The 27487-nt window shown below is 39.1% G+C and overlaps 3 protein-coding genes across 3 annotated transcripts; 1 reads left to right on the forward strand and 2 right to left on the reverse strand.

The window, feature by feature from the left end:
* Positions 1–3536: 3536 nt before the first annotated feature.
* Positions 3537–6831, reverse strand: tmem205 (transmembrane protein 205). The gene is made up of 4 exons (XM_083896667.1): positions 6779–6831; positions 4733–4841; positions 4485–4648; positions 3537–4215 (listed from the first exon to the last, which is right to left on the reverse strand). Exons 2-4 carry the CDS (start codon positions 4830–4832, stop codon positions 3913–3915), a joined length of 567 nt encoding a protein of 188 aa, XP_083752793.1. The 5' UTR covers positions 4833–4841; positions 6779–6831; the 3' UTR covers positions 3537–3912.
* Positions 6832–8625: 1794 nt separating this feature from the next.
* elof1 (elongation factor 1) lies at positions 8626–10846 on the forward strand. The gene is made up of 4 exons (XM_083897135.1): positions 8626–8655; positions 9160–9295; positions 9382–9452; positions 10261–10846. The coding sequence occupies exons 2-4, from the start codon at positions 9180–9182 to the stop codon at positions 10323–10325; spliced, it is 252 nt and encodes an 83-aa protein (XP_083753261.1). The 5' UTR covers positions 8626–8655; positions 9160–9179; the 3' UTR covers positions 10326–10846.
* Positions 10847–11034: 188 nt separating this feature from the next.
* Positions 11035–26141, reverse strand: cnn1b (calponin 1, basic, smooth muscle, b). Its single transcript, XM_083897046.1, has 7 exons — positions 25916–26141; positions 16796–16917; positions 16626–16692; positions 15932–16069; positions 15624–15740; positions 14195–14341; positions 11035–12851 (listed from the first exon to the last, which is right to left on the reverse strand). The coding sequence occupies exons 1-7, from the start codon at positions 25973–25975 to the stop codon at positions 12609–12611; spliced, it is 894 nt and encodes a 297-aa protein (XP_083753172.1). The 5' UTR covers positions 25976–26141; the 3' UTR covers positions 11035–12608.
* Between the last annotated feature and the right edge of the window lie 1346 nt (positions 26142–27487).

Here is a 27487-nt window from a genome sequence, read left to right on the forward strand (position 1 = left end):
AATGATACGTTTCTTCTTCTACAGTATTAGGCTAGAATAAGTGTAATTCCTGCAAAAATCCTAATCAGCAGGACAGGATTAACCTGCTATGAGGCCTCAGGGCAAGACCAAAATAAAGCAGACCCAAATGTCTCCCAATCGAAAAACGAAAAACAGTAATAAAACAATAGAATACAAAGTGCTCCATAAAAAAACAACAATTATTGTGATTAAAAGTCAAGCCAAACGAGGACAGGCTTCCTGAAAAAGTATGTCTGACTTTAAAGGAATTAAAATATCAGCTGATCTGACATCCTCAGGCAGATTTTTCCAAAGTTTCAGGCTCTTAATGCAATGCATTGTGGGTGTCTGTGTCTGTCAGTGCCTGCAAAACCTTTTAAATTGAGTCGTAAACAAGCTGCAAACTACAAACTGCACACTACAGTATAAAGTTGTGTAACACCAGCTAAAACCAGATGTTCATGTTTGACCAATAAATCACAATATTCATCTATAAATCTTACAGTTAAAGGCTGGGGGACAATAAATTGTAGCTAATAGCTAATTTATTATCACATTAAATCTTGAATTTAATCTCATGCGTCAGATTAAACCTAACACGGGGGCAGTAAATTGCTGGCGTTTCTATTAATGGATTAATGGACGCTGTTTAGAAGTGGATGGCTTCAAAGATCAAATACCTGTCGCAGTAATGGTCAGGTCACACTGTTGCCAAACTCGCCAGATTAAATATAAGGGGAGATTATTTTTCCATATCAATCAAATGCAACGGTGGACTCCACAGGAAATAGCAGCCTGGTGACTTTGCCCACTGATGGGAAATGGCAGTGGTTCCTGGTTGGATTCTCTTCGTGTTTCCCTACACTCACCAGAATATGTCAGCCAGGCTGCAGGAAGTGACAACACCCAACAAAGTTTAGAGATTAGAGCGTTGGCTTCTTGTTCACATCAGAGATTATAGTCTCTGCAGTGAGTTTTAACATTAACCAGTGTCCTGTACGTACAAAAACAAGGAGGTGGGAGGTACCATTTCAGGGCAAAACTACAATTAAAACCACACGACATTAAAAATTGAGTGGGGGAGTTGAACCAGTTCAAGAAGTGGAACAAACACAAACAGGAAGAGGAAGTAAGGACTTCATGTTGTTGTTGTCTTTTTTTCCCACATTATTTTGTCTGTTGTTTTATTTTATGTAAATATGTCAAAATGACAGGTAATTGAATTATGTTAAAACCAGGAAGTGGACTGATCGTCAGCAAGTAGTAGTATCTCTCGAATTGCGCCCCCGCGACGTTACAGAGGAAGTGATTTGTTTTACGTCTGTCGAGGCAAACGGAGGCAACGGCGACGCTGCGCGAGTAAAGCGAGACGGCTGCAAACGGCTTGGCGTACGAGTGAAAACGCAAAAGGAAAAGGTGAATTCTGCAGCTCAAACAACCTGGTCGTTCAGCAGTCTGACAGGATATAAACTCTTGTTGTCCCCGCCCGCTTCTGCACTGCTGATGTTCGCACAAACGCTCCCACCCTCAGCCAGGCCTGATAGTCTTGCCTGACAGAGCCTGTTTTGAGATAAGGGACATAGCATACATATAAAACAGCGGCAGAATAATAACGTTAACAAAAACAACAAAAGTGAATACACGCAGGTTTAAAATGAGCTTTTTAAGTCTCTTACTTGATGGATTGGTGACCCGTCTATCCACGGTGTGAACGCCACCTTTCACCCTGGGATTGGCTCCAGGTCCTCCGCGACTCCCGTGTGGAAGATAAAGTGGTCGACAAATTCAAATTCTCAATTGAATAAATGAAATTTCACAAACAGAAAGGCTCAGTTCAGTCCCATCAGTTCCACACAGTGAACTTCTTCTTGAGTAACCGGGGCCTTGTTTGTCCCTCAGCCTCAGGTGGTTCAGGTAACACTGTTGTGTATTTATTTAGCTAAATTAAGCCGCCAAGTCAGTTTTTTACTTTACAAAAAGCCACACGAGGTTACATTATAAGACGACGTGAGGACGCAAAGTGTGACAATTCAACAGCTGCCTCTTTAGATCATAAATATGTTTCTTTATTATCACTATAGGGGACTTTATTAGTTTCCTCTGGTATTTGTGACATGTTTTTTTGGGACACACAGTGTTCTAGCAGCCTCTGTCCTTTGATAAATTGTTCCCCGCGATGAGGGTCTCGGTGCTTTCCACGCAGCGTTCGATGTGACTCCATCATCGAGATCAGACAGTTGCAAATAAGGTCTACATCCCCCCCCCCCCCCCCCCATTAGAGATGATTGAGTAAAGCAGTACGAGACTCCCAGACTCATAAATAATGTAGCGCACCATATAAATGTGCCGAGCTGCTCTCAGATCCATATAATGGAAGTCGCAGCGGTCTACGTTCAGTTTCTTTCACGCAGACGTGTACATACATTTCTTTTGTGTGGCTCAGGAATGAAGTAACACGGTGGAAATGGTGTCCTTTGTTTCCCTACTTCCTGCTGTTTCAGTCGAACGAGCAAAAAAGCAAAAAAAACAAAACAGTAGAAACATTTTTAAGGCTACCGTGCAGATGTCTTGAGGAATTCTACATTTACTTATCAAGCTGTATCATGGATTTTTAATTATTATTTCTCTTGGACTATTTCCCCCATGCATGTGGAAAGACGAGTGGAGAAACCAGTTCTCTGCTTAAAAAGAGGTTTATTTCCTGGCTGCATGCAGCGGCAAAAGGCAACTGAACATTCCCCAAAAAGTCACAGTAACTTCCTTGTACTCCTGCCTTGACAACAGGGCACTCTGACAAAATGTCAGATATTACATAAGGTATATGTTCACAATTCCTGTTCGCTAGAAAAGCAAGATCATTAAAAAAAAGCACAAGGCCAAACATGACGTGTATTTTCAGTCCCTGCATTTTTATATTGAAATGACTCTTATTATAATCCATTAGTGCTGAAATCACAGCAGTAACAGGGACAGAGCCTCGCTCGTCCTGTTCCTGGCCAACAAATCACCGTTCTCTGCATTCAAGGCTGCTGCTCTCGAAAATCTGATGTGCATCGCCGGTAATTCAATTAAAAAACCTGCCTATTTCCAAACACAGCCACTGTCCGTCGGGCTCTGGGTTCAGAACAATCTAATAAAACCCAGTGCTTTGGTTTGAGGGCACAAAGACCACAGAACAGATCAGAACAAAGCTGTTGTGTGCGCGTAAAAAAACAAAACAGCACACTGTCAATTTTCCATTTAAAAAAAGGCAGGGAGTCCAACATTTAACCAATAAGCTGGTTAATCAACGTTCCCTGAGTGTGCCTGTGTCCAAACAGCACCCCCTGCTGGCAATAAACGCCCATACAGCACACAAGGCTCACCGGTGTTGCATGAAAATACAAGTGTAAAAACACCTTGATTATATAATGACTGACAAAAGGAAAAGTGCTCAAATAACACTGACTGAAACATCCAACTGCAGCAATGGTGCAACAAGAATTAGCACAAAAATGTCACTCACAGATTGATTTGTGGGCACATTTAACTCTAAAGTCAACACCGTCCTTCCTGTTTCCTCTTGCACCATATTTGTCTGGTCATATAAAATACTGTGTAGAAAAAGACAGTGGGAAACTGCACTAAATGATCAAATGAATGATGGCTGAGTGCCATTTAGCTTCCTCGGTTTAGTCGTTTAGTAGTTATTTCACAACTTATTCATCTCACAATTATTATTCTCAATTAATAAGTTGTTGTTTTCTTGTTTTGTCCACATTGTCCAGTTTTAGTGATTTCTTTGTCATACGGGGCAAAGAAACCAGAGAATATTCACATTTATGAAGCTGAAAAATCACAGCTTATTTTAACAATAAACCCCTCCCCAAATAGAATAATCGATTAATCTTTGCAGCACGTTTTAATATGTCTCTAAATGGTGGATAAATGCAGAGCGGTGTAGATCAGATTAACGGTGGTGCAGATGAACCCCGTCAGGTTGCAGAGCGACGACACTCCGTGGTAGCGGCCGAACTTGCTCTTACACGCTCTGTACTTGGGGTCCTGCTCTTTGAGCTTGGCATACGCCTCTTTCTGGCTGCCGACGCCGATCTGGTTCCCCAGGCCGTGCTCCTTCTCCACCTCCCACATCTGGAGCATGATCTCTGTGGCTGCCGGGCCAAACCACTGGGCGTTCAGACCGGCCATGACCAGCGCCACAAAGTAGAGGACCATCTGCGGAACATAGAAAAAAAATGAAAAAGGACTCGAAGGACACGCTTTTACTGTTAAATGTTGTAGTTAAAATGGTCTTTTGAAGTAGAGGTGGATGAGGTACTTATGCATATTCAGTGTGTTACATGCACTAGAAAGCATTCAACTTAGGACAACTGAAATGAGATTTGTGCATGTTTTAAAGTTAAGAGGTACAGCAGAGAACATCCTCACTGCAAAAACCCAAACTTTCCCTTTAAAACAGATGATATCATAGCTGGTGTATGTACCTGCAGACTCTCGTGCCAGTCCAGCAGCTCTCTGGGGTGATACACGGCGAACACAGCCAGGCTGACAAAGCTGCTCCCCACCAGACAGTAAAAGTACACGGGGAAGAGTTTACTCTGCACCAGACCGAACGTGTGCCGAGTTACCTGCCGCACCAGCGCGAAGCCTGCGGGCGCAAAACATCAAGATTAAGTCACAGATTATGGGGTTGAAATGTGAATAACGTGAGAGCGAATCGGTCTCATCATACCAGCAATGAAGGAGACCCAGAACTGCATGCCCCAGGAGAACGAGAGCACGAGGAGGTGCAGCACTTTGATCAGGTCTGTCGGCTCTCCCTCTGTTGCCATGGTGTCACTCTGTGAACAGCACATACAGTTTGGGTTTTGTTGCGCTACAAGCCACAATAACACAACTGCATAATAAAAAAAAACACGTTCCTTTCCGTCTGGTCACACATTAAATGATATCCACTGCTTTGGACACTAAGCAACGGGCTTTTAAAATGAAAAAAATACCACAAAACATATATATTTTCATTTTATAATTAATTTGTGACCAGGTGAGAGTGTATAACCAACCAGAAAAGTGGACATCTGCCGACTGCCCTGGAGCCAAGGCCAGGGGCCTTTGCCTTAAGATAGATTACTGGCTTATATAATTCTCCTGTGTACACAGTACATGGTTGTGGTTGCTGTTTCCTGTCTTCAACTGTGGGGGACAGTAACACTATGTTAATAGTATGGTTATAATTATGTTATAAGCAACAAATATTATAGTTATACCAACTTAGTGCCACAGTAATCACCAATAGTAGGTTGCTAACAACAACGAAAACTGTGTGTGAGACGAATGAAAATGATAAATTTTCACATTGTATTACACTGATGGTAGCTTATAGTTATTCTTATTACTAATATTATTTGGAGATTAATTATAAAAATAACATATTATTGCTGATAACTGCATCACAAACTTGTCCTCCGAGTTTGACAAGAAAGCCAGTGCTTTAGGGTATCAGGTTTTTTTTTTTTTTACCTGCAATTTTGTGTGGATTTAAGGCTTTGTGTAATACTTTCATTGTGTTGACGTCTAAAATACACACTTTGGTGTTCATGGCTAGAACAACAGACCAACAATGGCAATAATTAAACACAGTAAATAACATGCTATAATATCATTTCTAATCTTGCCATAGGATACAGAAAAAAGTGCAGTGTAGATCTTCTGTAAATACTTCTTGTATGCAAAGTAGGGATCAGGGCCTTTGGCCATAATAAACACAATCAGCTTTATTGGCCAAGTGTATGTACACGTATGAGAAATGTTACTCTAGTTTTTCACTACTCTGTGCACTTACAAATAATAATAAAATAAGAAATAATTACCACTATATTTGAACAATAGTACAGTGTACATACTTCACTGTTTATGAACACTCACACACACATACAGGGTGTATTTACAATTAGAGCGGTCCATGTCATCCTCTGTCAGTAAGGATTGGCTGCAGCTCCCCCTACAGCCCTCAAAGAGCACTACAGATCATTCAGGATAATTCATTCATAAATAACGATGTGTACAGCTAAATTGCTCTCCATGGTGCTGTTTTACATAAACATGGATTCCATAAACAAGAATAATAATAATAATAGAGTGCTGCCTTGGGTCAAAATATGTCCATAAAAAATAAAAAATATAATTAATTCATGGATAGTTCATCAGAGTATATGTAAAGGGTTTGGGAAATGGTTGTTTATTATCATTTTAAGAGCATTTTTGAACAATTATAACAATAATATTGCACTTTTAACTGTGAAATGGGGTTTTTAAATGTTGTAATTATGCCTAGTCAAGTCTCCAGAAGTCCAAAACAGCAGTTAAAGAAAAGAGAGACAGACCGAGAGAGATAGAGGTCATGTAGCTTGATGCTCTACATGTCATCTGCAACAGAGAGATAAGAGAGCAGAGGCAGAGCAGAGAAAACACACCACACACATTTCATTTCTGGCCATTTTTAAAAAAACATTATCCATTATACTTCTCCTGAACGTGGCGTGATAACGGTAAAACAACGGGCTCTGTGTCAACAGGTAGCAGCTAAAGTTGGCTAGCTGCTAGTTAGTGGTTAGCTGCTAGTTAGTGGGTTAGCTGCAACCTGTTTGACACGGAGCACGTTCAAAACGCTGGTAGAGTGGAAACGTTTACGTCTTCTTTCTGCGTTTTATAATTTTTTTTTTAAACTATCACTGTTCACTAAAGTTAGACAGAAAAGAGAAAAATAAACGACACTTACCTTTTTTTCCTTTACCTGCGGCTTGTAAGAATAGCTTAATTCAGACGTATAACGTTAGCATGATCCAAAGGTTGAGTCAATCGAGCCACTTCCTTGGTCATGTTGTTATGATGTCCGTAAGCCACGCCCCCGGAGCACAGGCGGACCAATGATATTGTCTGAAAATGAATATCTTATAATGTTTAAAATCCGTCATTCCTCGATTTATTGTTGTGTTTATTGCTTATTTATCGTCTTTTTTATACATTTTTAATTGTTTGTTTGGTACAAACAAGGTTTTTATTTACTCCAATTAATTATTATAATTTATTCTATTTTAATGGTTTAAAGGTGAGGTGAGTGTTTATGGGGAGAATTGACTTCTATCTTCATCAATAATTAAATTCTCCAATTATAAATTTGCAAAGAGAAAGTTGGTTTCATGAATAATTAAACCCTCCCTGCAGCTCACTCTCAAGGGGATTTTGGATCTGTTTTCCCTCCTGACTTTAAAACTCTATATACAGTATTATATTCTAGCGTTCACACCATCGGAGCCATAATATCTCTCAATAGGTCATTAACTGCAGAAAAGTATAGAAGTAGTATGTCTTCATATTTCAGAAAGTTGTAAAAAACCTCATTAATATTAATGATGTTTTGATGTTGTGTGCCCAGGCGAACTGGTGAACACAGCCAACAGATCGTGAAATTGTCTTTGGTGATTTATTATAAATACCAGTCAGTAATGTAAAGAAACAGAAGAATGAATGAGTTAAAATTAAAACTATAACAAACCTGTTCATTCTTAATACAAATTGTCATTATATGTGCGCAAAATTACCATTTCTTTTAAGCTACGTGGAGCTCTGTGGATTTGAAAGTACACACAGCAGACTAAATAGCACCAATAAATCAAGTGAAAATATTTAGAGGGTTTAGGCGGTGAATTAATCTGCACATTTCCCCCTTGGACTTAGCATGATGGATGCTTTTGCCTGAACTTTTATTATTTATAACACACACTGTGTTATTATTGGGTAATATTTTATTAGCTGATTTTCCTCCCCCCAGCGAACTGGTCTATATTTATAATTCACTCAGGTGAATTAATTAGTCAACTATTTCTTTCTTCCTCTTCCTCTTTTTTTTTTTTTTTTTTTTTAAGGGATAGCAGCAGAGGAGATTCTAGAGTCTGTAGGGGCCCTAAGCAAAAATTTCCAGGGGGCCCTTCCTTCCAACCAGTGTTCATCACCATTATGTTACAAATAATCTGACACCAACGAAAAATGTATGAGTTCAAAATATATAATATATATATATTTTTTTTAAATGAATGAAATAACATAGAAAAACCTTGTAATAAAAACAATATAATACAATAAAACACATAAAAACAAACTGTAACTATAAAATACTGTAAATAGCTTTTAAAAAACGATATAAACTTAAAAAAAATACATTACACTGTAAAGAACCCACATTATAAAACTATCTATCTATCTATCTATCTATCTATCTATCTATCTATCTATCTATCTATCTATCTATCTATCTATCTATCTATCTATCTATCTATCTATCTATCTATCTATCTATCTATCTATCTATCTATCTATCTATCTATCTATCTATCTATCTATCTATCTATCTATCTATCTATCTATCTATCTATCTATCTATCTATCTATCTAGGAGGGAGCTGACTTACTGAACGAGCCATGCTATTGGATACACACGCTGTCAATCATTTCTGTTCAGCCAATCAGAACCTGGACTCGTTCGTTGACCAACCAATCAGGGGAGGCTGTAGGGAAACGCAGCATCCGTAGCCCCGTTGAAAACACAAAGCATCCTCCTCCTCCTCCTCCTCCGCGAGAGAGAGACACATCACTTTGGTAAGACAACAATGACATCACACGGCGAGTGCACACGTACTATGACTAAAGCGACATGAAACGCACACTTTAGCGTCTCCTTTTTAACCCGGACGTCGTCTCAGAATCCAATTACGATGAATGCTTTACCTACATGCTAGCAGCTGTTAGCGAGTTAGCTTGCTAGCAGGTAGCTGTGTGTGTGTTTTTGGCGCTTTAGTTATCATCAGTGAATGAGTCGAAACTGTCACACTTTACCAGTGGTTTTGGAATAATTTATAATAACTATAAATGTGTGGGTTTAGTTGAAGTTCACATATAGAGATAATGACTATAATAACACCATTAAGAGTTTGGATATAAGTCATATTATGTAGTTTAAACCCGTCAAAGATGTTTAGCACAGGTGACCTTTTTTAAAAGCCACATGTAAAAGTGTGTGGTCAAGCCATGAAGAAACCACAAGGAGTACTTACTATTATTGTTGTTGTTGTTGTTGTTGTTGTTGTTGTTGTTGTTTCACAGCACAGATACAAGACTAAAAGATGGGGCGAAGAAAGTCAAAGAGAAAACCACCCCCCAAGAAGAAAATGACGGGTAACCTGGACACTCAGTTCACGTGTCCCTTCTGTAACCATGAGAAATCCTGTGACGTCAAGATGTGAGTGCGTCTCAGCTACAACATATCAATGTTTTCCTTAATGCATCGTGTATAATAATACAAATGCCGGCTTTTTTTCCCCCCAGGGAACGAACTCGCAACACGGGAATTATATCATGTAGTGTTTGCTTGGAGGAGTTCCAGACGCCAATAACCTGTATCCTTTTTTTGATCAGAACAGATTTTTTGTTTATTTGTTTGTCATTATATATTCATATAGGTGCCACTAGATTGTCTGTTAATACTAGGTGCAGGTCATGTAGTTTAGAAACGCAGGTTAGAAAAAGGCACTTTGAATAATATAAAGCTGAAAGCTGAACCAGTTTGATAATAGTTTATATGTAACAGGCATTTGTTTATATTCAAAAGCAGCAGATTGCGTTATCCGACTGCTTAACCACGGAGACCACTTGAACCTTCATAGTTCTCTAGGGGTCAGTAGGGGTCGCTACGCAAGGTTGTTGTTTTTCTGGCTACAGTGAGCAATAGTCTCCGAGAGAGAAAGACTGTCATTGTTGTTGTTGTTGCCGCTGAATAACATTGAAAAAGTGGCCGTTTCTCACCAGAAATAAATATTTTCTGTGTCCCGGAACACAGTTTTAAGCTAATTTGAGGTGAGAAATTAGCCATTTAGAGTCTAAACATCTGGTTTGTGTATTAAGATATGACGTATTTATAGTTTGGCAGCGACGTTGTCGGCGGTGATCAGCTCCGCCTCTGTGCGCACAGTGGCCGGCACAGAGCAGCGTTCTCTCGGCCTGTCCTGAGGACCAATCGCAGCCCTTGACGGAGTGATATTTCATGCACCCGGAGACGACGGAGAGGCTCTGCGACAGGCTCTCTGGCGACGTAGAGGGCCCCCCCGTAACCTACGTAGAGCACTTTACGCAGGAGTATAAATCGGGCTTAAGAAAGTAGAGTGTGTCAACCCTTGTTGGAACGTCCCTTAACCTTTCCCTCATCAGATCTGTCCGAGCCTGTGGATGTTTACAGTGACTGGATTGATGCCTGTGAAGCAGCCAATCAGTAGTCTGCGGGTTGTTTTTTGTTTTTTTTTGTCACATTTTTGCAGGTGACTCACCGACCGTCCTGTTCTCTAACCTCACTTTTACACGCCTCATCATCCCCGTCAAGTCTGGAGAATCGGCTCGTGTAGCAGCTCATAAGTGTTTAAGTGAGCTTTTTTTAAGTTTCGTTATGTTTGACCTTTTTCGTTGGAGCGTGACGTGTTCCTCTGGCTGGGCCAGAGTGTCGACATTGTTGTTCCGACAGTAACTGTCACCACATCATAGTGTATCCTTAGTATTATATCCTTTTTTATTTTACTACGTAACATTGAAGTTTAAACATGTACTTTGATCACTCAAACATTCCATGTTCTTCATAATATTTGTCGATGAAAAACAGGTCGTGTGAGGTAATGTTTTAGTTTTGAAACCATGTCAAGAATGCACTGAAACTTTTTGCTGGTTGAAAATGTCTTCTTTCTTTTTTTAAAACTGCCAAATCAATCTCTCTGGATTAGATTGTATTTGTATTGCTAAATTGAATCCTTCTCTCCCCCACCACCACCACAACCACCTTTTTTAGAAATTATTTTTGTTCTACACTACCGTGTACCTGACATTTACGATGTAATTTCATGTAATGAGAAAAAAAAAATTATGAAAGCAGAAGCAACTATTTTTGAAGTGTTTTTATTGCACAAAATGTCATGTTTTTTTCGTGAAAAAGGCATATATTAAAAAAAAGGTTAGCAAAGATGTGTCGTTGGAACAAAGCAAACATAAATTTACTCGGCATTATTGCCTTTCTTAATATCATAGGATGGTAATAATGGTATAAAAACTATAAAAATCATTCCTACATTGACTGGAAAGAAAGCACAGCAAATGTACCTGCATGTACTTCCTCCCCTCCACTAGATGGCACTGTGCTACATGTCCATATCTGTGATGCATTCAGGAGCTCAGAAACACTTGGTCACACAGAGGTTTTGAAGTGTAAGACCACAAGTGTGTGTGTGTGTCTGACCCTCTGCATCCTGTATGTGTGAAAAAAAAAGCAAATCACGCAACAACCATAAAACATTACATTCAAGACATTCGGTGGGTTAACAGTATTAAAGATACAAACTTTTCAGCAACTATCAGCAGGCAGGCAGGTCTGTCTGCTTTGGTGCTGCCTTACATTTATTTACCAGTGGGAGGTGGGAGAATATGGACACGCAACAGTAGGAATGCCACAGTGTAAAAATATACTCCTTTTGCATTATTTAGCAAAATGAAGCTTCAGTATGTAGCAAAGTGGTTCTTCAACTATTATATTAGTATTTATTTATTTTTATAAATTTATTTAATTTGTATGTAAAAACCTGCTTTTCTGAAAAAAATAAAAATAAAAAAGACTGAAAATGTAGTGGAGGATACAGTACAAGTACAGGTTAAAGTAACTTGTATTTAGTTGCACCCTAGCACTAGTTTTACTGCACACAAGGTGGGGCTGGCTAAAGTGCAACAGCAAGAAAGCAACAACAACAATAACAAAAACGGTTTCCTAGAGGATGGAAGGAAAGACGACTGGTGACTAACTTTACACTAACATGAGACCTGGAGGTCACAATGCACCCGCACTTCAAAAAACTCTGCATTTTTCTGACAAAAGTGCTACTTTTCCTACCGCTTTCCACACCAGTTATCCTTAAAAAAAAAGTGTCAAAAATTGGCTTTTTTTTTTTTTTAACCAGGCTTGTGATGGCGATTTCTCAGCGCAGGTGCTCATAAAACCAAGCAATGTCCGCACAAAGCTAACAAATCCTCATGCATCTGCATCATCATCGTCGTCCAACCTGTGGACCCAGAGCAACGGAATCCCTGGAGCCTGTGGAGCCCCACGTTTATGTTTCCACCTGGGTCAAAGTTCAATAGCACCAACACACGGTCACTTGTTTCCCTTTTTGAGGAAATTTCAAATTCTGTTTCATCAGTGTTGAAACTGGACTGGGAGGGAGGGGAGTAAGGGATTGTTAATTAACAGTTAATTAATATACAAATAGAAAAAGCAGTAGAATAAAATCTATAAATATTGAAGGTTGTGTCTAAAGGTCAGGTCAATGTAAACACTTTTATTGTTTTACTACTACTACTACTAAAAATCCTAAGAGTAAAAAATAGGTTTAAAAAGGGGCAGTAAAGACGACATCGATATCAATCAGTGTTAAATAAAAGTCTCTTTGGTCGACTGGAGGTAAAGCAAAATGGAGGGAGGAGGAGGAGCGGTGCAGCTGTCCCCGTGTTCTCACACAGTCACACCTTTAATCGGAGTACTGGTTGTAGCCGTCAAACTCCAGCTCGCTGCCGTTGTCGCAGGGCTCGGTGGGGTTGGCGCAGTACTTGTTGTCGAAGACCTGGCGCGGCAGGCCGTACGTGGTCATGCCCTTCTGCGAGGCCACTTTGTTGGTGCCCATCTGCAGGGAGATGGTGGTGGTGTCGCAGGCCTCCAGCTCCAGCTTCTTGTCAAAGATGTGTCTCCTGGTGCCCGGCGCGGTCATGCCAGACTGGTGGACAACAAGCAAGACTGCAGTTAAAAAAGCTTTTCCACACTGAATATACTGAAAATAAATAAGAAGATATATGACTTATATACAAGTACAGCTCATACCTTATGTCATGTTCCAAATGTGTTCAGATAAACAGTTTTTCTCATTAAGATGCTACTCAAACTACCTGTTTTTGAACCATATGATGGTAAAATGTAATACTTAACTCCCCTCACTTGTATTTTTGCCCTATTTCTAAGTAAATCCTGTCCATATAAATCTGTGCAATAATCCTATTCCACTGCACATTCCATAGGGACAGGTGTATATTCTTTATTATGTAAATATCTTAACAGTTCCTTATATATTAATAGTCATATCGTATTTGTCACACATCTGAGCTTTTGCTCCAAATAACAAGAGAATCCCTCCAATGTGGGATCAATAATGTCTAATCTATCTAGTTTATCTAAATCAGGGGTCTCAAACTAGCGGCCCGGGGGCCACATGCGACCCACCAGTCGATGTCCTGCGGCCCTACACTTATTTTGAAATTACAAAATTCCACTTTTAATTATATATAAGCCTGTCTAGTGTTTTAATTACATGTTATTACATCTACATGTATATTTTGAGTAAATGTTTTATTTCTGTCTGTTTTTGTTATTTACAGATTAATTTTGCTTTTTTTTGTCTTGAACTATCTATCAAAACAAACACTTTCACTTTGAAATGGTGTGTGATGTCAGCCTAAATATTTGTAATTATTATCAATACAGAATTTTAATTTCTAATCACTAAACCGTTTATTTTCTTTTTTCACTTGACCTGGCCCCTCCTGACCAGACGAAAAGTTCACTGGCCCCCAGGTCATTTTGAGTTTGAGGCCCCTCAATCCAAATGCTTAAAATAATCTGTCGATAACATTCCCATGTAGCCATTGCAGCCATGTATGGACATCATCACATCTCCATGATCTATGAACTTCACAGTACGTTCCTTGTTGGGATCCTCCAGTGCTACAACACTGTGTATTCATCTGCAGCTGAAACTAATCCCTCTAATTTTATTACCATTTAATAACGTTTTTCATGAAATAGCAAAAAGAAAAAAGCAGTTTCATGACATATTGGGATTAATAAGGGAAAATGCATTACTTTTAAAGCTCCAATGGCCCAAAGGCCCAAAAAAAGAAACTAATGCGATGTTGGCTTTGGCCACTAATGAGATTTGTTGACAATAATAATAATAATAACAACAGCAGCTGTGCTCTTTAAATGACTTCATCCCAAAGCCTGAGTTTATTTTTTCTCCATGAATAAGAACCATTATGTCAGTGTGAATGGAGACTCTCTTCTCACCTGGCTGGCTCCTTTGTTGGTGCCCATCTGTAGGCTGATCGTAGACTGGTCCATCGGACTGTCCATGCCCATCTTGGCGTCGTACAAATGGCGCCGCGTGCCGTATGACGTCATGCCTTTTTGGCTGGCTAGCTTGTTGGTGCCCATCTAGACGCACAGCAAAATAAAGCTGCGTCACTGAAGACACTGTTTTTGCTGTTTGGTCAACAGCAAATAACGGCGTTATAGTGCGCCGCTGTCTGTCTCGGATCAGTGTTGGGGACAAATGTTGCACTCATCCACACCACTTTGCCTACACTCAATGAGCAACCAGCAGGTGGTGGTAATCTGTATCCACCACCGAAAAACAGCAACTAAGACTTCAGCGATGTCTGGGAAGCTATCTAAATGAAATCAGAAGAGGGTTCATATACTGTTAGCTGAATATACTGAATGGCTGGAGCTAAACTCTCTCAACGGCAAATGGTGACACCCATAGAGTGGTCCTATCGCACATAATATGTGAGTTATGGAGGTCTACTTACATACATTAACTTGTTTTTATGGTCAAAAACCTCCTTGTGAATGGAAACGAGCCGATAGAAATCTCTCCTCACTGAAGCTCTCGTCAGCCGCGCCGTTTCAGACTGAAATCTCACCCCCAAAAGACAGAACTGTGTTGTGATTGGCCAATCAGCATGAGCTTTCCCAACTGTCTTGTGATTACCTGGAAGTGACATAATGAGCACACCAGCTCTCAGAAGCGCAGCTCCCCCTTCTGGAACGGTGGATGCACTGCAAGTCGTTATCAAAACAAATAGCTTCGTCACGACTCCCCCGCCGCAGTCCCTTTTACAACTTTGACCGGGAGTCGGACCCAGAGTCAGAACTGAAACACCTCCACAACGGACCTTCTTCTTCTTCTGCGGTTCAATGTACGCAACCGTACGCAACAAGTGCCCGGACCCGGAGGATCTGCTGCTCAGGAGAAATGCTGTTTACGTAACCAGAACAGGTTTTTTTCAGAGATCTCGCGGAGCCCGAGTTTACAATACAACACAGCGTTCTCAGCAGTGGCTGAACGGTTTGTTTCGAACCTTCAGGGCTTCATAAACAAGGTAATGACGCAGATACACACAAAAAAAACCCAGCGTTAATTGGTACTTCCGTTCTATGGGGGCTTTAAGGAGGCTGAATTTCCCTGTAAAGCTATTGGAAGATATCCTGTCATATTCCAACAGTGCCGCCTGCACACACTGCCCCAAAGAAGGCTTGGGACAGGAATCAACAATCCTGTCTGCCAACTGCTGGAACACTGTGTCCCAGGACTCTACTCTACATGAATAATGCAGGGCAGATGTTTATATAAGACGTATCTACGTGTCCGTCTACATAGATCAGCGATAGTTAAAATGAAGATGTCAGCGAGTGGTTTTTAGATGATTCTGACCTGCAGGCCTATGACGTTGCGTCCCTCCTTGAGCTTCTCCGGAGCAAAGCGGCGCTGCTGCTTCTCGGCGTACTTCACCCCTAAGTCGTATTTGGAATGGAAACCTTTGGACTTGGCCTGAGAGAGAAAGGTAGCACAGACGAATCACGGACTGTTGACAAATTGCTAGAGTCCAGTCTACTGTTTGGCATGCAAGATAAAATCATCATCATCAATAATTTGTGATAACACAGCTATAAAAACTGTTGCCGATCCGTGTACTGTACTGTATGTACAGTGTAATGCCACAGCTTATGTTGCGTCCTCACCATTCCAGCCAGAGCGATGAGCGTGGACTGGACCTGAGTGTGGTTCACGTTCTCAAACAGATCGTTGGCCTCGAAGATGTCGTGCAGCTTCAGGCCGTAGTCTGTGATCGCGCGGACGAAATTCCCGATGTTTTCCAGCTAAAAAGAGGAAGCAGTGGGGGGAAAAAACTCTGTTAAGATACGTACATACAACCCTGTGTGGTTTTGTTTAACCATGAATATTACTGTAACTATCAGTAATACGCTAATTATATTACAACAGATCTATGGTTTCCACCCATTTTCTTTCATACAATGCTAAGCTAACTAGCGTCTGGTACAAGCTAGCTAGGAAAATAAGAGGGATTATTAACATTCACATCCAAAAACTTTCTGTGTGTATCTACTATCTTGTCCAAGTAATTCTACATAAACAAGCAGCTAAAGTTTCCAACGACTCATTCTCTCGCTGCCCTTATACGGTCTAGCTAGCTGACTCTGTGTGAGCATTCATTAGCAGCAGAGTTAATATCAGGGAGATATTCATTCATATCACAAAAGGGCTTTAATCAACCTTTAAGTTTTGGTTATGGGTTTTTTATTATTTTAAAGTGCAGTAAAAGTTTATTAAATGTCACACAGAGATGGGTCTGCTATGGCAGCTTCTTTATGAAACGTAAATACTCTCTACGCGTTTGCTCATTTTTCTTTTTACCTGGTGCCAGTTTTGAGGGGAGTGGTTGATCCTTTTTACAGAACCTGGCTGCATGACGTTAATCAGTCTGCAGAGAAAGAGGGAGACGGAAGTCAAGAACACTTTTACAGAAGGATTTACATCATTTTAACGATAACGTGTGTGTGCGTCTCTCTGGTGTGTCCACTCACTCGCACAACAGGACTCCGTCCTTCAGACTCTCCATGAAGTGGTCTCCCATCTTCTTCCCGGTCAAGTCCTCGATCCACAGCCTCAGCTCTTCCTCCTTGTGGGGGTCGTACTTCCCTGCAAGCTGAGGGAAGATTAGAGGTCAAACTTTTATGTTTAGACGGAGTTTTATCACAAAGATTAAAGCAGATTCCAGCCACAGTCGACTCCCTGGTGGCAGGGTTTCAGTCCCTCGAGTGAATTTAACTTGAAAGGATTTATTTTTAATCAACTAAAGATTGTTCAAGTATATTCAGAGGAAAGGCAGTATCTGCATATTGCCTTTTTTGTCACATTTTCTTTTCTCATTTCTTGACACGGGGGAAACCAAAGATGCTGAAACCACTGGAGCGTCATCGGTTTTAAAATCTGTTGTCCATCTCCTACTAACTTAGGGTCGCATTATACTTCGACAAATGCGTAATGCGTTATCCGACTGCGTAACCACAGAGACCCCTCCGAGCCTTCATAATTCTCCGTCATGGCGCCGGATACGCACTGCAATTTCCCGCACCGATCAGTAGGGGTTGCTACGCAAGGTTGTTGTGCTTCTGGCTACACCGAGCAATGGTGTCTGAGAGAGAAAGACTGTTGTTGTCGTTGTTGTTGCAGCTGAATAACCTTGAAACAGTGGCCGTTTCTCACCTGAAATAAATATTTTTCTGTGTCCCGGAACGCAGTTTTAAGATCATTTGAGGCGAGAAATTAGCCATTATAGAGTCTATACATGTGGTTTGTGTATTAAAGTATGACATATTTATAGTTTGGTAGCCACGTTGTCGGCGGTGATCAGCTCCGCCTCTGTGGACGCTCGGTGCGCACAGTAGCCGGCACAGAGCAGCGTTAGCACCTGTCCTGAGGGCCAATCGCAGCCCTTGCCGGTCTCCGTTGTCCCTTGACGGAGTGACAGATACTTAGAAAATATTTTGTGCAGCCGGAGACGACGGAGAGGCTCTCCAGCCACGTAGAGGGGTCTCGGTAACCGACGTAGAGCACTTTACGCAGGAGTATAAATTGGGATTAATACCGACATGCACTTTTGCTGGACGAGATCTGTACGGGCAGCTAGTGTTGCACAAATAAACACACTACTAAACTATCATCAACAATCATCCATTGTTTGATATATAGTCACATGTCACAGATACATTTGCGATTGAAATTTTGACAATTTGTATCTTTTGGGCATTTTTTTTAGCCATTAATATATTAACCCAGAGACGTTAGCCCTCACAATACTACGATAAGCATGAGCAATCGTTACAGCATGAGATGACTGCCTGACATGTCCACATTATGTCACTACTATACTTTAAGTCAGTTTGACGGTGGAGCTTTGATGAAAGGTCATGCTCAGCGTAGCCTGCCGCTGCTACCTTTTCTGGACTTGCATACCGTAGCTTTAATGTATGCACTGAGCAGCATGGATTACACGCTAAATTAAAAGAGAGGAACTCCAGTTTTTCCCCTCTTTGTTCCACCAACGTTTCTGCACATCCACAAGCAAAAATACATGGATTCATATTTGAAGTTTTTTGGAAATGTACATATTACCAATATGTGAAAATCCAGTTCCTGTCCTATAAAATATAGAATCTTAACGCCAAAGTCTGTACTTCAGTTGATAAAAAATATTTTTATTTAGCAAAATCTCACATTTTCTTTCCCTAGTCAGTTCCTACAAAAATAACAGGAAGAAAAACAAAAATGGTCTGTGGACATTCCTACTTGAAAAAACACACTGGTCTCCCTCTCTCTTTTCTCTCCATGTATTTCCTTATTGGCACAAACACTTTGCCCTAATACTTTGAATTCTGGCACAGGGGGTTTCAGGCTGCTCCCCTCTTTGCTCGTGCACACACACACACTTTCTTTCTTCCTGAATGTTCTACAGATAAGTCTTCCCAGTCTGGGATTGGCAGCCAACACAAACAAAGTATTTCAAAGCAGCAGGGATAGCATAGCTTCCAGTCCATCACACCAAACTTGGGAGAAAAAGCTTTCCCCCCAAACACTCCCTCTCTCGCTCTGACTGCCCTACTCTTCGTCTGCAATTGGACCAGCTCATATTTCTCTCTCTCTCTCTCTTCCATTGGGTTTTCCAGAATCTGTCCTTTTACAGTGACTTGACAATTCAGACAACACTACGTCTGATAACAACACGGCCAACGTGGACAGGTCCTGTTTCCTGTCGAGGTTCAGGAATGTGGTTTTCTGGAGCGTGAACACAAACAAATACAACAATACAAAAAGGTTTTATTCAAAATGTTCTGCCCAAATTTGCTATTTTTTTCTTTCATGGCCAATTTAAACAGGGACTACATGGTATTGGTGACCTCAACTCGAACGCCCTTTGGAGCTCCATTTACATCCTTTTTCCCCATGAAGGAAAAGTGTAAACGTGTAAGTTTTGGTCACTCAGCTGCAACAAACTCAAGCACAAGGACAGAAGTCAGTAATGACACGACTGAAGCTGAATATCGGTCTAAAGATAGCTGTCATAAGCCTTCAGTAGTCAGCCATCATAAGCTTCTGGTCATACCAGACCAAGTAAGGCTAAAACCTCTAGATGCTCGGATCAAAAATCATCTACGGCGATTTTTGTAACGAAGAAATGGTCAATGGTATTCAATTCTTGATGTCCACACGGAATGTTTTTTGCTATTCATGCTATTCATTCATCTACGTGCAAAATAATGTGTATCAGTATCATGTTAGTGCTTATAAAGATGGAAGGATTGCCCAAGTTCATCTCCTACATATGAAGCGCATACTATCCATGATCATCTGATGAGAGGGAGGGGCTTAAAAACAGCCTTGATGCCAAAACATGTGTATTTTAATAACCTGGGGATTATAACCGCTTTTGGAGCGATTCTGTCAGATTTTGTAAAGGTTTCATGTCATTTCATACCGTAGTTCCATTTTATGAAGATGACCCTACGTTCACAGTTATATATATATATATATCATAATATGTCAATCATAGGTTTTTATATGTGCTCGTAAAAGTGTTCTAAAAGACTAAACGTGATATACATGGTAAAACATCACAAACTATGGCACAACAGTTACATCTCACAATGTCATTAATCTATTGTACCCAACGCAATCTTGTCGATTTATTTCCTGAGTCTATATAATAATAAAAACCACCAAATGTCGACAAGTCTGTCACTCTTGTCGAAATGTATGCACACTTAGCATAACTTACCCATTACAAGCTACTGGTCACAGCATATTAATCAGATTAAGCAGCACCAAAACCTATTCAACATTTGGATATTTTGATGCTAGAATCCATCTTCTCAGTTGACAAAGGGTGATAGGCAGGGTGACACCATGGACAGGTCATGGCCACATATAGAGTCAAACAATCATTCAACCATTCACTCTCACAACTATGGTCAATTTAGAGTGTCTAATTTACCCAATCCCCATATTGGATGTTTTTGGACTGTGAGGGGGAGCCGGAGAACCCAGAGAAAACCCTCGAACACCGGGTGGTCTTGCTGCAAAGGCTAACTGCTAGCGCTAACTGCTAACCACACTACACCAACCGTGTGGCACCATGCTAGCATCCTGTCAAGCAAAAAACTCGACAGATATGCAATGAACAGAGAGAAATGAGTTAAAGGTGCATTATGTAATAAATCTAAAGCAACTGGCCGTAAAATCCTCCTAATATGTCACAGAGACGCAGGAATAATGTTCATATAACAAACTGAACTCACCAACAACAACAGTACAGACAAAATATTTGCATTAAAAAAATCTTTTGCAGACTGCAAATCATGTTTTGAAATCATGTTTTGGCATGTGGCGCCACCCACCGCCATCTACCAATCATTGCAGTCAGTAGAGTCTCAGCTGCCGAGCAACTATGGGTTGCCAGTTGCGTCAGAAAACGAAACCTGAAAAGAACTTGAATGTAGTAACCGTTTTTGGCCACATTCTTACATATGACACCTTTAAATATCTGCTAGTGCTAAACAGTGTAAACGAGGGCAGAAGCAGCTTTTTTTTTTACCGATTTCTCTTGCATTTCTTATCCAAAACAAACCAAAGTCGGCGCTGCACATGCTGGGGCCCTGAGTAAACCACCTGCCAAGGCTGGACAATCGTGAGATTAACAGTCCTTGGATTTATAGACAGATATGAAGGCAACTTTAAATCTGCAAGACCAAGAACGACTAATTCTTCATGTCACTCTCGGACAGGGGTCTGGGATCTAGAGCCGCAAAACCCATTAAACCCATAAAATGAAGATAATAATGTATAAAGGTAAAGGACTATAAAACTAACCTCTTATAAAGTGGAGGAAAAAAGTACTTTGAAATAAAAACATAGAATTATGTTGACCTATATTCCTTCCATTGTTTGTATATGGAATTTGAAATAAATAAAGCAATATTTGGATTTTATGCTCGAGACAAAACCGTTTGGCAAAAGGAAGTGGATTCACAGATGGACAGGACATCGTCACGCTTCCCATATTTCAAACACAAGTTTGTTGAGGTTTTTAATTATCACATTTGATGTAGACGCACAAATTACACAAAGAGCCACTGCAGAGGGTTAGGGTTAGGTTGCAGACCCCTGCTCTAGGACATAGTGAACGTATGTACAGTAGAATGTGTGTGGGCTCAGAGTCAACGTTAGTAACTGATTAGTGGAAATCTCCACGTACACAAACAGAGACACTGTTTGTTTCTGAACATTATGTCTTTGCAAGTTTCAAAAATGGATCTGGAGCCGCCTCTGCGCCGTTCCACCTGTGTTGTGTCAGGACGGCGTTTTTCGTCTGCCTTTGACTGCAGCGTAAACTGTTTAGACGAAGGACACTTTCTCAAGTTCCCCCGGTCCGAGTCACTCCAGTCGCTCCATACAAGGCCATGAGATCACGCCGATGTACCTGGTTGCTCTTCCCGCTGCGTCTCCGCTCCTCCCTGATGTCATGCCGCTGGAACTAACCACAAAAACCCTGACGCTCGCATTAAAAGAAAAGTCATATCCTTGTGAAGCAATGTTCCTATTCCTCAGCAAATGGGAGTTCACTCCTCCGCTCCTCTATCCCCCGAGCGCACACATAATCGACCCGGACACTGGCAGCCGAATAACAAACAACGTGGCCCTAAAATCTCAAACCTTCATTCCTGACTAAGAGCCCAGTGGCTGCTGAACAGCAGTAATGACAGGAATGTGGGTTTCACAGAGTGCCCTGTGCCTCTCTGCGAGAGATTAAAGCGCCGATGATAGATGGCACTATTCAGGGAAGAAGAGACCACATCCATTCGGGGGAAGAATAAGGACGACAATGATGTGGGCGTCGGAACAGTCGCGCAACTGACCTTTGTGAACAAAAAGTGTCGGCAGCTCTGACTCATCGCGCGGAACACAGTCGCTACTGTCAAGATAGCAGCAAAAATATCAAGCTTTATCAACACCTCGGAGCGAAGAAGTGAAGAAATGAGACGAGTGCATTTACTCCGGTGGTGTAAACGTAAAGGTACAGTTTGGAAAATGTAGTAATGTTGGAGCTGAATATCCTGAATATTAACCTTCAACCTTCTGTTGTGGAAATTTCTCTGCTGCTGGTAGCTATGCAACTCCCTTTTGCTTTCCTCCAATAGACAAAGAGTCTGCCTTTCCAGGCGGTGTTTTCGCACCTCTTTGTCTACTGGAGGTATCGGGGAGCCAACTCCCTGCGGATGTTGTAGGAAGGTGTCAGATCAGGCTAGACACAACACACAAAACACAATACACTATACACAAAGGACCTGGTATTCTGTACATGGCAGGTATTATATAGGGTGATGGGCAGTTCTAGCTCTGAGCCAGAGAAATTGAATTTACTATTAAACTTCCAAGAGTGTTGAAGATCCTTTGTAGCCTCCAGTTAGCAGCACAAAACTGCAAAAAAAACATGTGTAGGTTGTCCGTTGTGGGTTATTGTGAAAACACTGTGGTCAAATAAATATAAAAAGGCTCATTCTGGGATAATAAAGGACAAAACTTCATACAATCACATGGAAAAAAATACCACTAAACATCCACTTGTGGCTGAATGTTGACGTTTGTAAACAGTTCAGTCTTCAGCACCAAAAAAACCCCATTGAGAAAATCAGTGTTTTTATCCTTGGTTTTCTTCTACTGCCTCGTTTAGCGAGTTTGTGCCAAACTTAAATTAGAATAAAAAAGATTTCTAAAGACAGAAGTCACAACATAACAGTTGAACTGCATTCTCACTTAATTTCTGTGTGCTGTGATGTAAAAGCATGATGATGCCTCTATACTTCAGGGGAAAGGGAAAATATTATTCTGCTTTCACTCCATTACACTCTGATTTGCACATATCCTCATTACAAATGAAATAAATGAAATGTACTGTGCTCCAACACACAGTATGTACTGTAAGTCGATGGCATTACTTCCAACTGGCACGTGATAATACTGTATTGTTACTTAAATATCTTGACAATATCGTATTGTAACATAAATACTGACAATATTGTATCGTGACTTTTAAATATTACGATAATATCATGACTTAAATATTGTGAGAATATCATATTGTAACTTAAATATTGTGATATCGTATCGTGACTTAAATATTGCGATAATGTCATGACTTAAATATCCTGATTATATCGTATTGTAACTTAAATATTATGGCAATATTTTATTGTGACTTAAATATCTTGACAATATTGTATTGTACCTTAAATATTGTGATATATCGTGACTTAAATATCGTGATACTATCGTATTGTAACTTAAATATCGTGATAATATTGTATTGTAACTTAAATATCGTGATAATATCATATTGTGACTTAAGTATTGTGATATCGTATCTTGACTTAAATATTGTTATATATCGTGACTTAAATATCGTGATAATATCGTATTGTAACTTAAATATCGTGATAATATCGTATTGTAACTTAAATATCGTGATAATATCATATTGTGACTTAAATAGTGATATCGTATCTTGACTTAAATATTGTGATAATATTGTGACTTAAATATCGTGATAATAGCGTATTGTAACTTAAATATCGTGATAATATCGTATCGTGACTTAAATATTGTATTAATATCGTGACTTAAATTTTGTGATATCTTATTGTAACTTAAATATTGCGATATAGTATCGTGACTTAAATATTGTGACAATATCGTGACTTAAATATCGTGATAATATTGTTACTTAAATATCGTATCGTGACTTAAATATCGTGATAATATCGTATCGTGACTAAAATATTGTGATAATATCGTATGGTGACTTGTAAGTACATTTTGTTATACTTACATACTTAAGGAGTTTTTAAGTGTTTTTTCCACACATTCACAATACTCAATAAAGTATTTTACTGTCTCAGTGTAACACATCTATTCATAATCGTCTACAGTATGAGCTCAAGCTCTTTCAGTCACAGCAAACTCACTTTAACAACACTCTTACAGAAATGATAAATGCTCCTCTCTTCCAGTCGGTGTGTTTTTAAATGAACCAGCAACAATAATGAGCAGAAGACGTCAGATTTTCACAGACTAAAACGTCCTGATCCTTCACATTAGCATGAAGAACTTGGCCACAGAGACACGAGACTCGCTCCAAAACAATCACCTCCTACACTGTGTGATCCAAGAGTCACCGGAGCTGAGTCCTGACTAAATCATGTCTGTGTCTTAATGATTTCAACTCAAAAAATAGAAAGTACATTTATATGAGATCTGCTTTATTTACTTCACTGCAAGTTTGAGACTTTGATTTAATCTGCTGATGTCAAAAAACATACACGATGTTAACACTATTATTGTAACTATATCTCATTCAATTATCATCTGGTCAAACTTGGAGCACTTTCATAGACTGTGGTTGTTTTAACAGGGCCATAAATTAAGTTACAGAACAAGAGTTTGAAACAACCTGTCTGAGAAGATAAAGCTCACAAATCCACTAAAAGTCTTTTAAATCACTTCTTAAAACCTTCTCACTTGGCAATGCCAACGTTGACGACAGTTGGCGCCTGTACTGTTTAAATATGCATTGCTGCCTTTATCATTCATCAGTTCCCCCCCTTTTTAACCTTAATTCATTCATACTTTTATGACTTTATTGTGTACTTTGATCTTATTTTCCATTCCTTTATTTGCTCTTTTATGTCCATTTTTGCCTTTATTCATGAATCATGTTGACCTTTGATGTACTGAATGATGTAACTTATTGTGTTTTGATTCAAGCTTCACAATTCATTATTATCATTAATAGAAATGAAATATATATATATATATATATATATATATATATATATATATATATATATATATATACACACACACATATATATATATATACACATATACATATACACACTTGTATATATATATACACACTTGTATGTATATATATATATATATATATATATATATATATATATATATATATATATACACACACACATACATATATATATACATATATACATATACACATATATACATATATACATATACACATATATATATATATATATACATATACACATACATATATATACATATACACATACATATATATACATATACACATACATATACACATACATATATATACATATACACATACATATATATATACATATACACATACATATATATACATATACACATACATATATATATACATATACACATACATATATATATACATATACACATACATATATATATACATATACATATATGTACATATACATATACACATATGTATACATATACACATATGTATACATATACACATATGTATACATATACACATATGTATACATATACACACACACATGTATACATATACACACACACACATATACATCTTTTTTTTCAAGTATTATTATTGTTATATATTGAAACAGGGAGTGTTGCTGTACAGTGTCCACCTTGATGCTGTGTGGCCTTCACTGACCCCTGGTGGACCTCTGACCTACATCCTTAAACAGGAGTTTAAGCTAAAGCTACAGCTAAAGCTAACTACTTTAACGTAAACCCAAGTGAAGTGAAATTAAACTTACTTTACTCTTGACCTCGGCAGAGAGTCCGAAGGCAGGGCCGCTCCTGAAATGTGTTGACATCCTGCTGCTGCTGCTGCTGCTGCTGTGTGTGGTCAGTGAAGCTGAGGAGGGCTTTTAAAAATGGAGGTCACAGCTCTCTGTCACAGCTCTCTGTCCCAGAGTCTCACACAAACACACAAACACACAAACAAAGTCCGAGACAAATCCGTGTCTGTCTCCGCGTCTCCGTCTTTGTGTTATTCTCCGCGCTGCAGCTGCTGCTTGAAGTCTTCGGTTCGAACTTTCCGACGCTGTTCTGAATCTTTTTTAAACGCTTCCCATGTGTGTGCTCTGTGATTGGCCGAGGCCGCCGTCCAATCAGGGCGCAGCCTGCTCATCTGGAGCAGTGATGTCACCTCTCGGGTATTAACAAGTCATTCAGTCACTTTTTCCAACATCAGGACAGACTGAGAAGCTGCTGCTGTTGATGATGATGATGATGATGCTCTGTGACGTCACTGGTCTGTTTTTGTCATGTGATGTCATTTCTGTGCTTCATAATAACAATGCTAATCACTCAATAACCACTCTATTGATTTAACTACACATTATATCAAGTGATGTAGGTCTAATGTTACTAATCATTATCAATAATTATATGATATTAGGAGTGGGGGGCTGATACAGTGTAATATCACGATATTTTGCGTGTTGATATTATATAGACACCAAGTATTTTCATATTTTTTTAGCATATACTTTTTTAACTGTTACAAATAAACATTTGTGGATTAGCATTAATAAAATCAATGGATGTTTCAGTCTGTAATATCGAGACAACACTGTATTGTGACTCAAATATCGTGATAATATCGTAACTTAAACATTGTGATAATATCGTAACTTCAATATTTTTGATAATATTGTATTGTAACTTAAATATTGTGATAATATCATGACTTAAATATCATGATAATATCATATTTTGACTTAAATATCATGATAATATCCTATCACAACTTAAATACTACGAAAATATCATATTGTAACTTAAATACCATGATAATATCGTAACTTAAACATTGTGATAATATCGTAACTTCAATAACTTGCTAATATTGTATCGTTACTTAAATATTGTGATAATATCATGACTTAAATATCATGATAATATTACATCTTGACTTAAATATCATGATAATATCGTATTGTGACTTAAATATCACGATAAAATCGTAACCTAAATATTGTGATATCGTAACTTCAATATTTTGATAATATGGTATTGTAACTTAAATATTGTGATAATATCATGACTTAAATATCATGATATCATATTTTGACTTAATGATAATATCGTATCACAACTTAAATACTGCGAATATATCATAGTGTAACTCAAATACCACGATAATATCGTAACTTAAACATTGTGATAATATCGTAACTTCAATAACTTGCTAATATTGTATCGTTACTTAAATATTGTGATAATATCATGACTTAAATATCATGATAATATCCTTTTGTGACTTAAATACTGCAATAATATTGTATCGTGACTTAAGTATCATGATAACAGCATGACTTAAA

The sequence above is a fragment of the Microchirus variegatus genome (assembly GCF_963457635.1).
Source record: "Microchirus variegatus genome assembly, chromosome: 10".
Lineage (NCBI taxonomy): Eukaryota > Metazoa > Chordata > Actinopteri > Pleuronectiformes > Soleidae > Microchirus > Microchirus variegatus.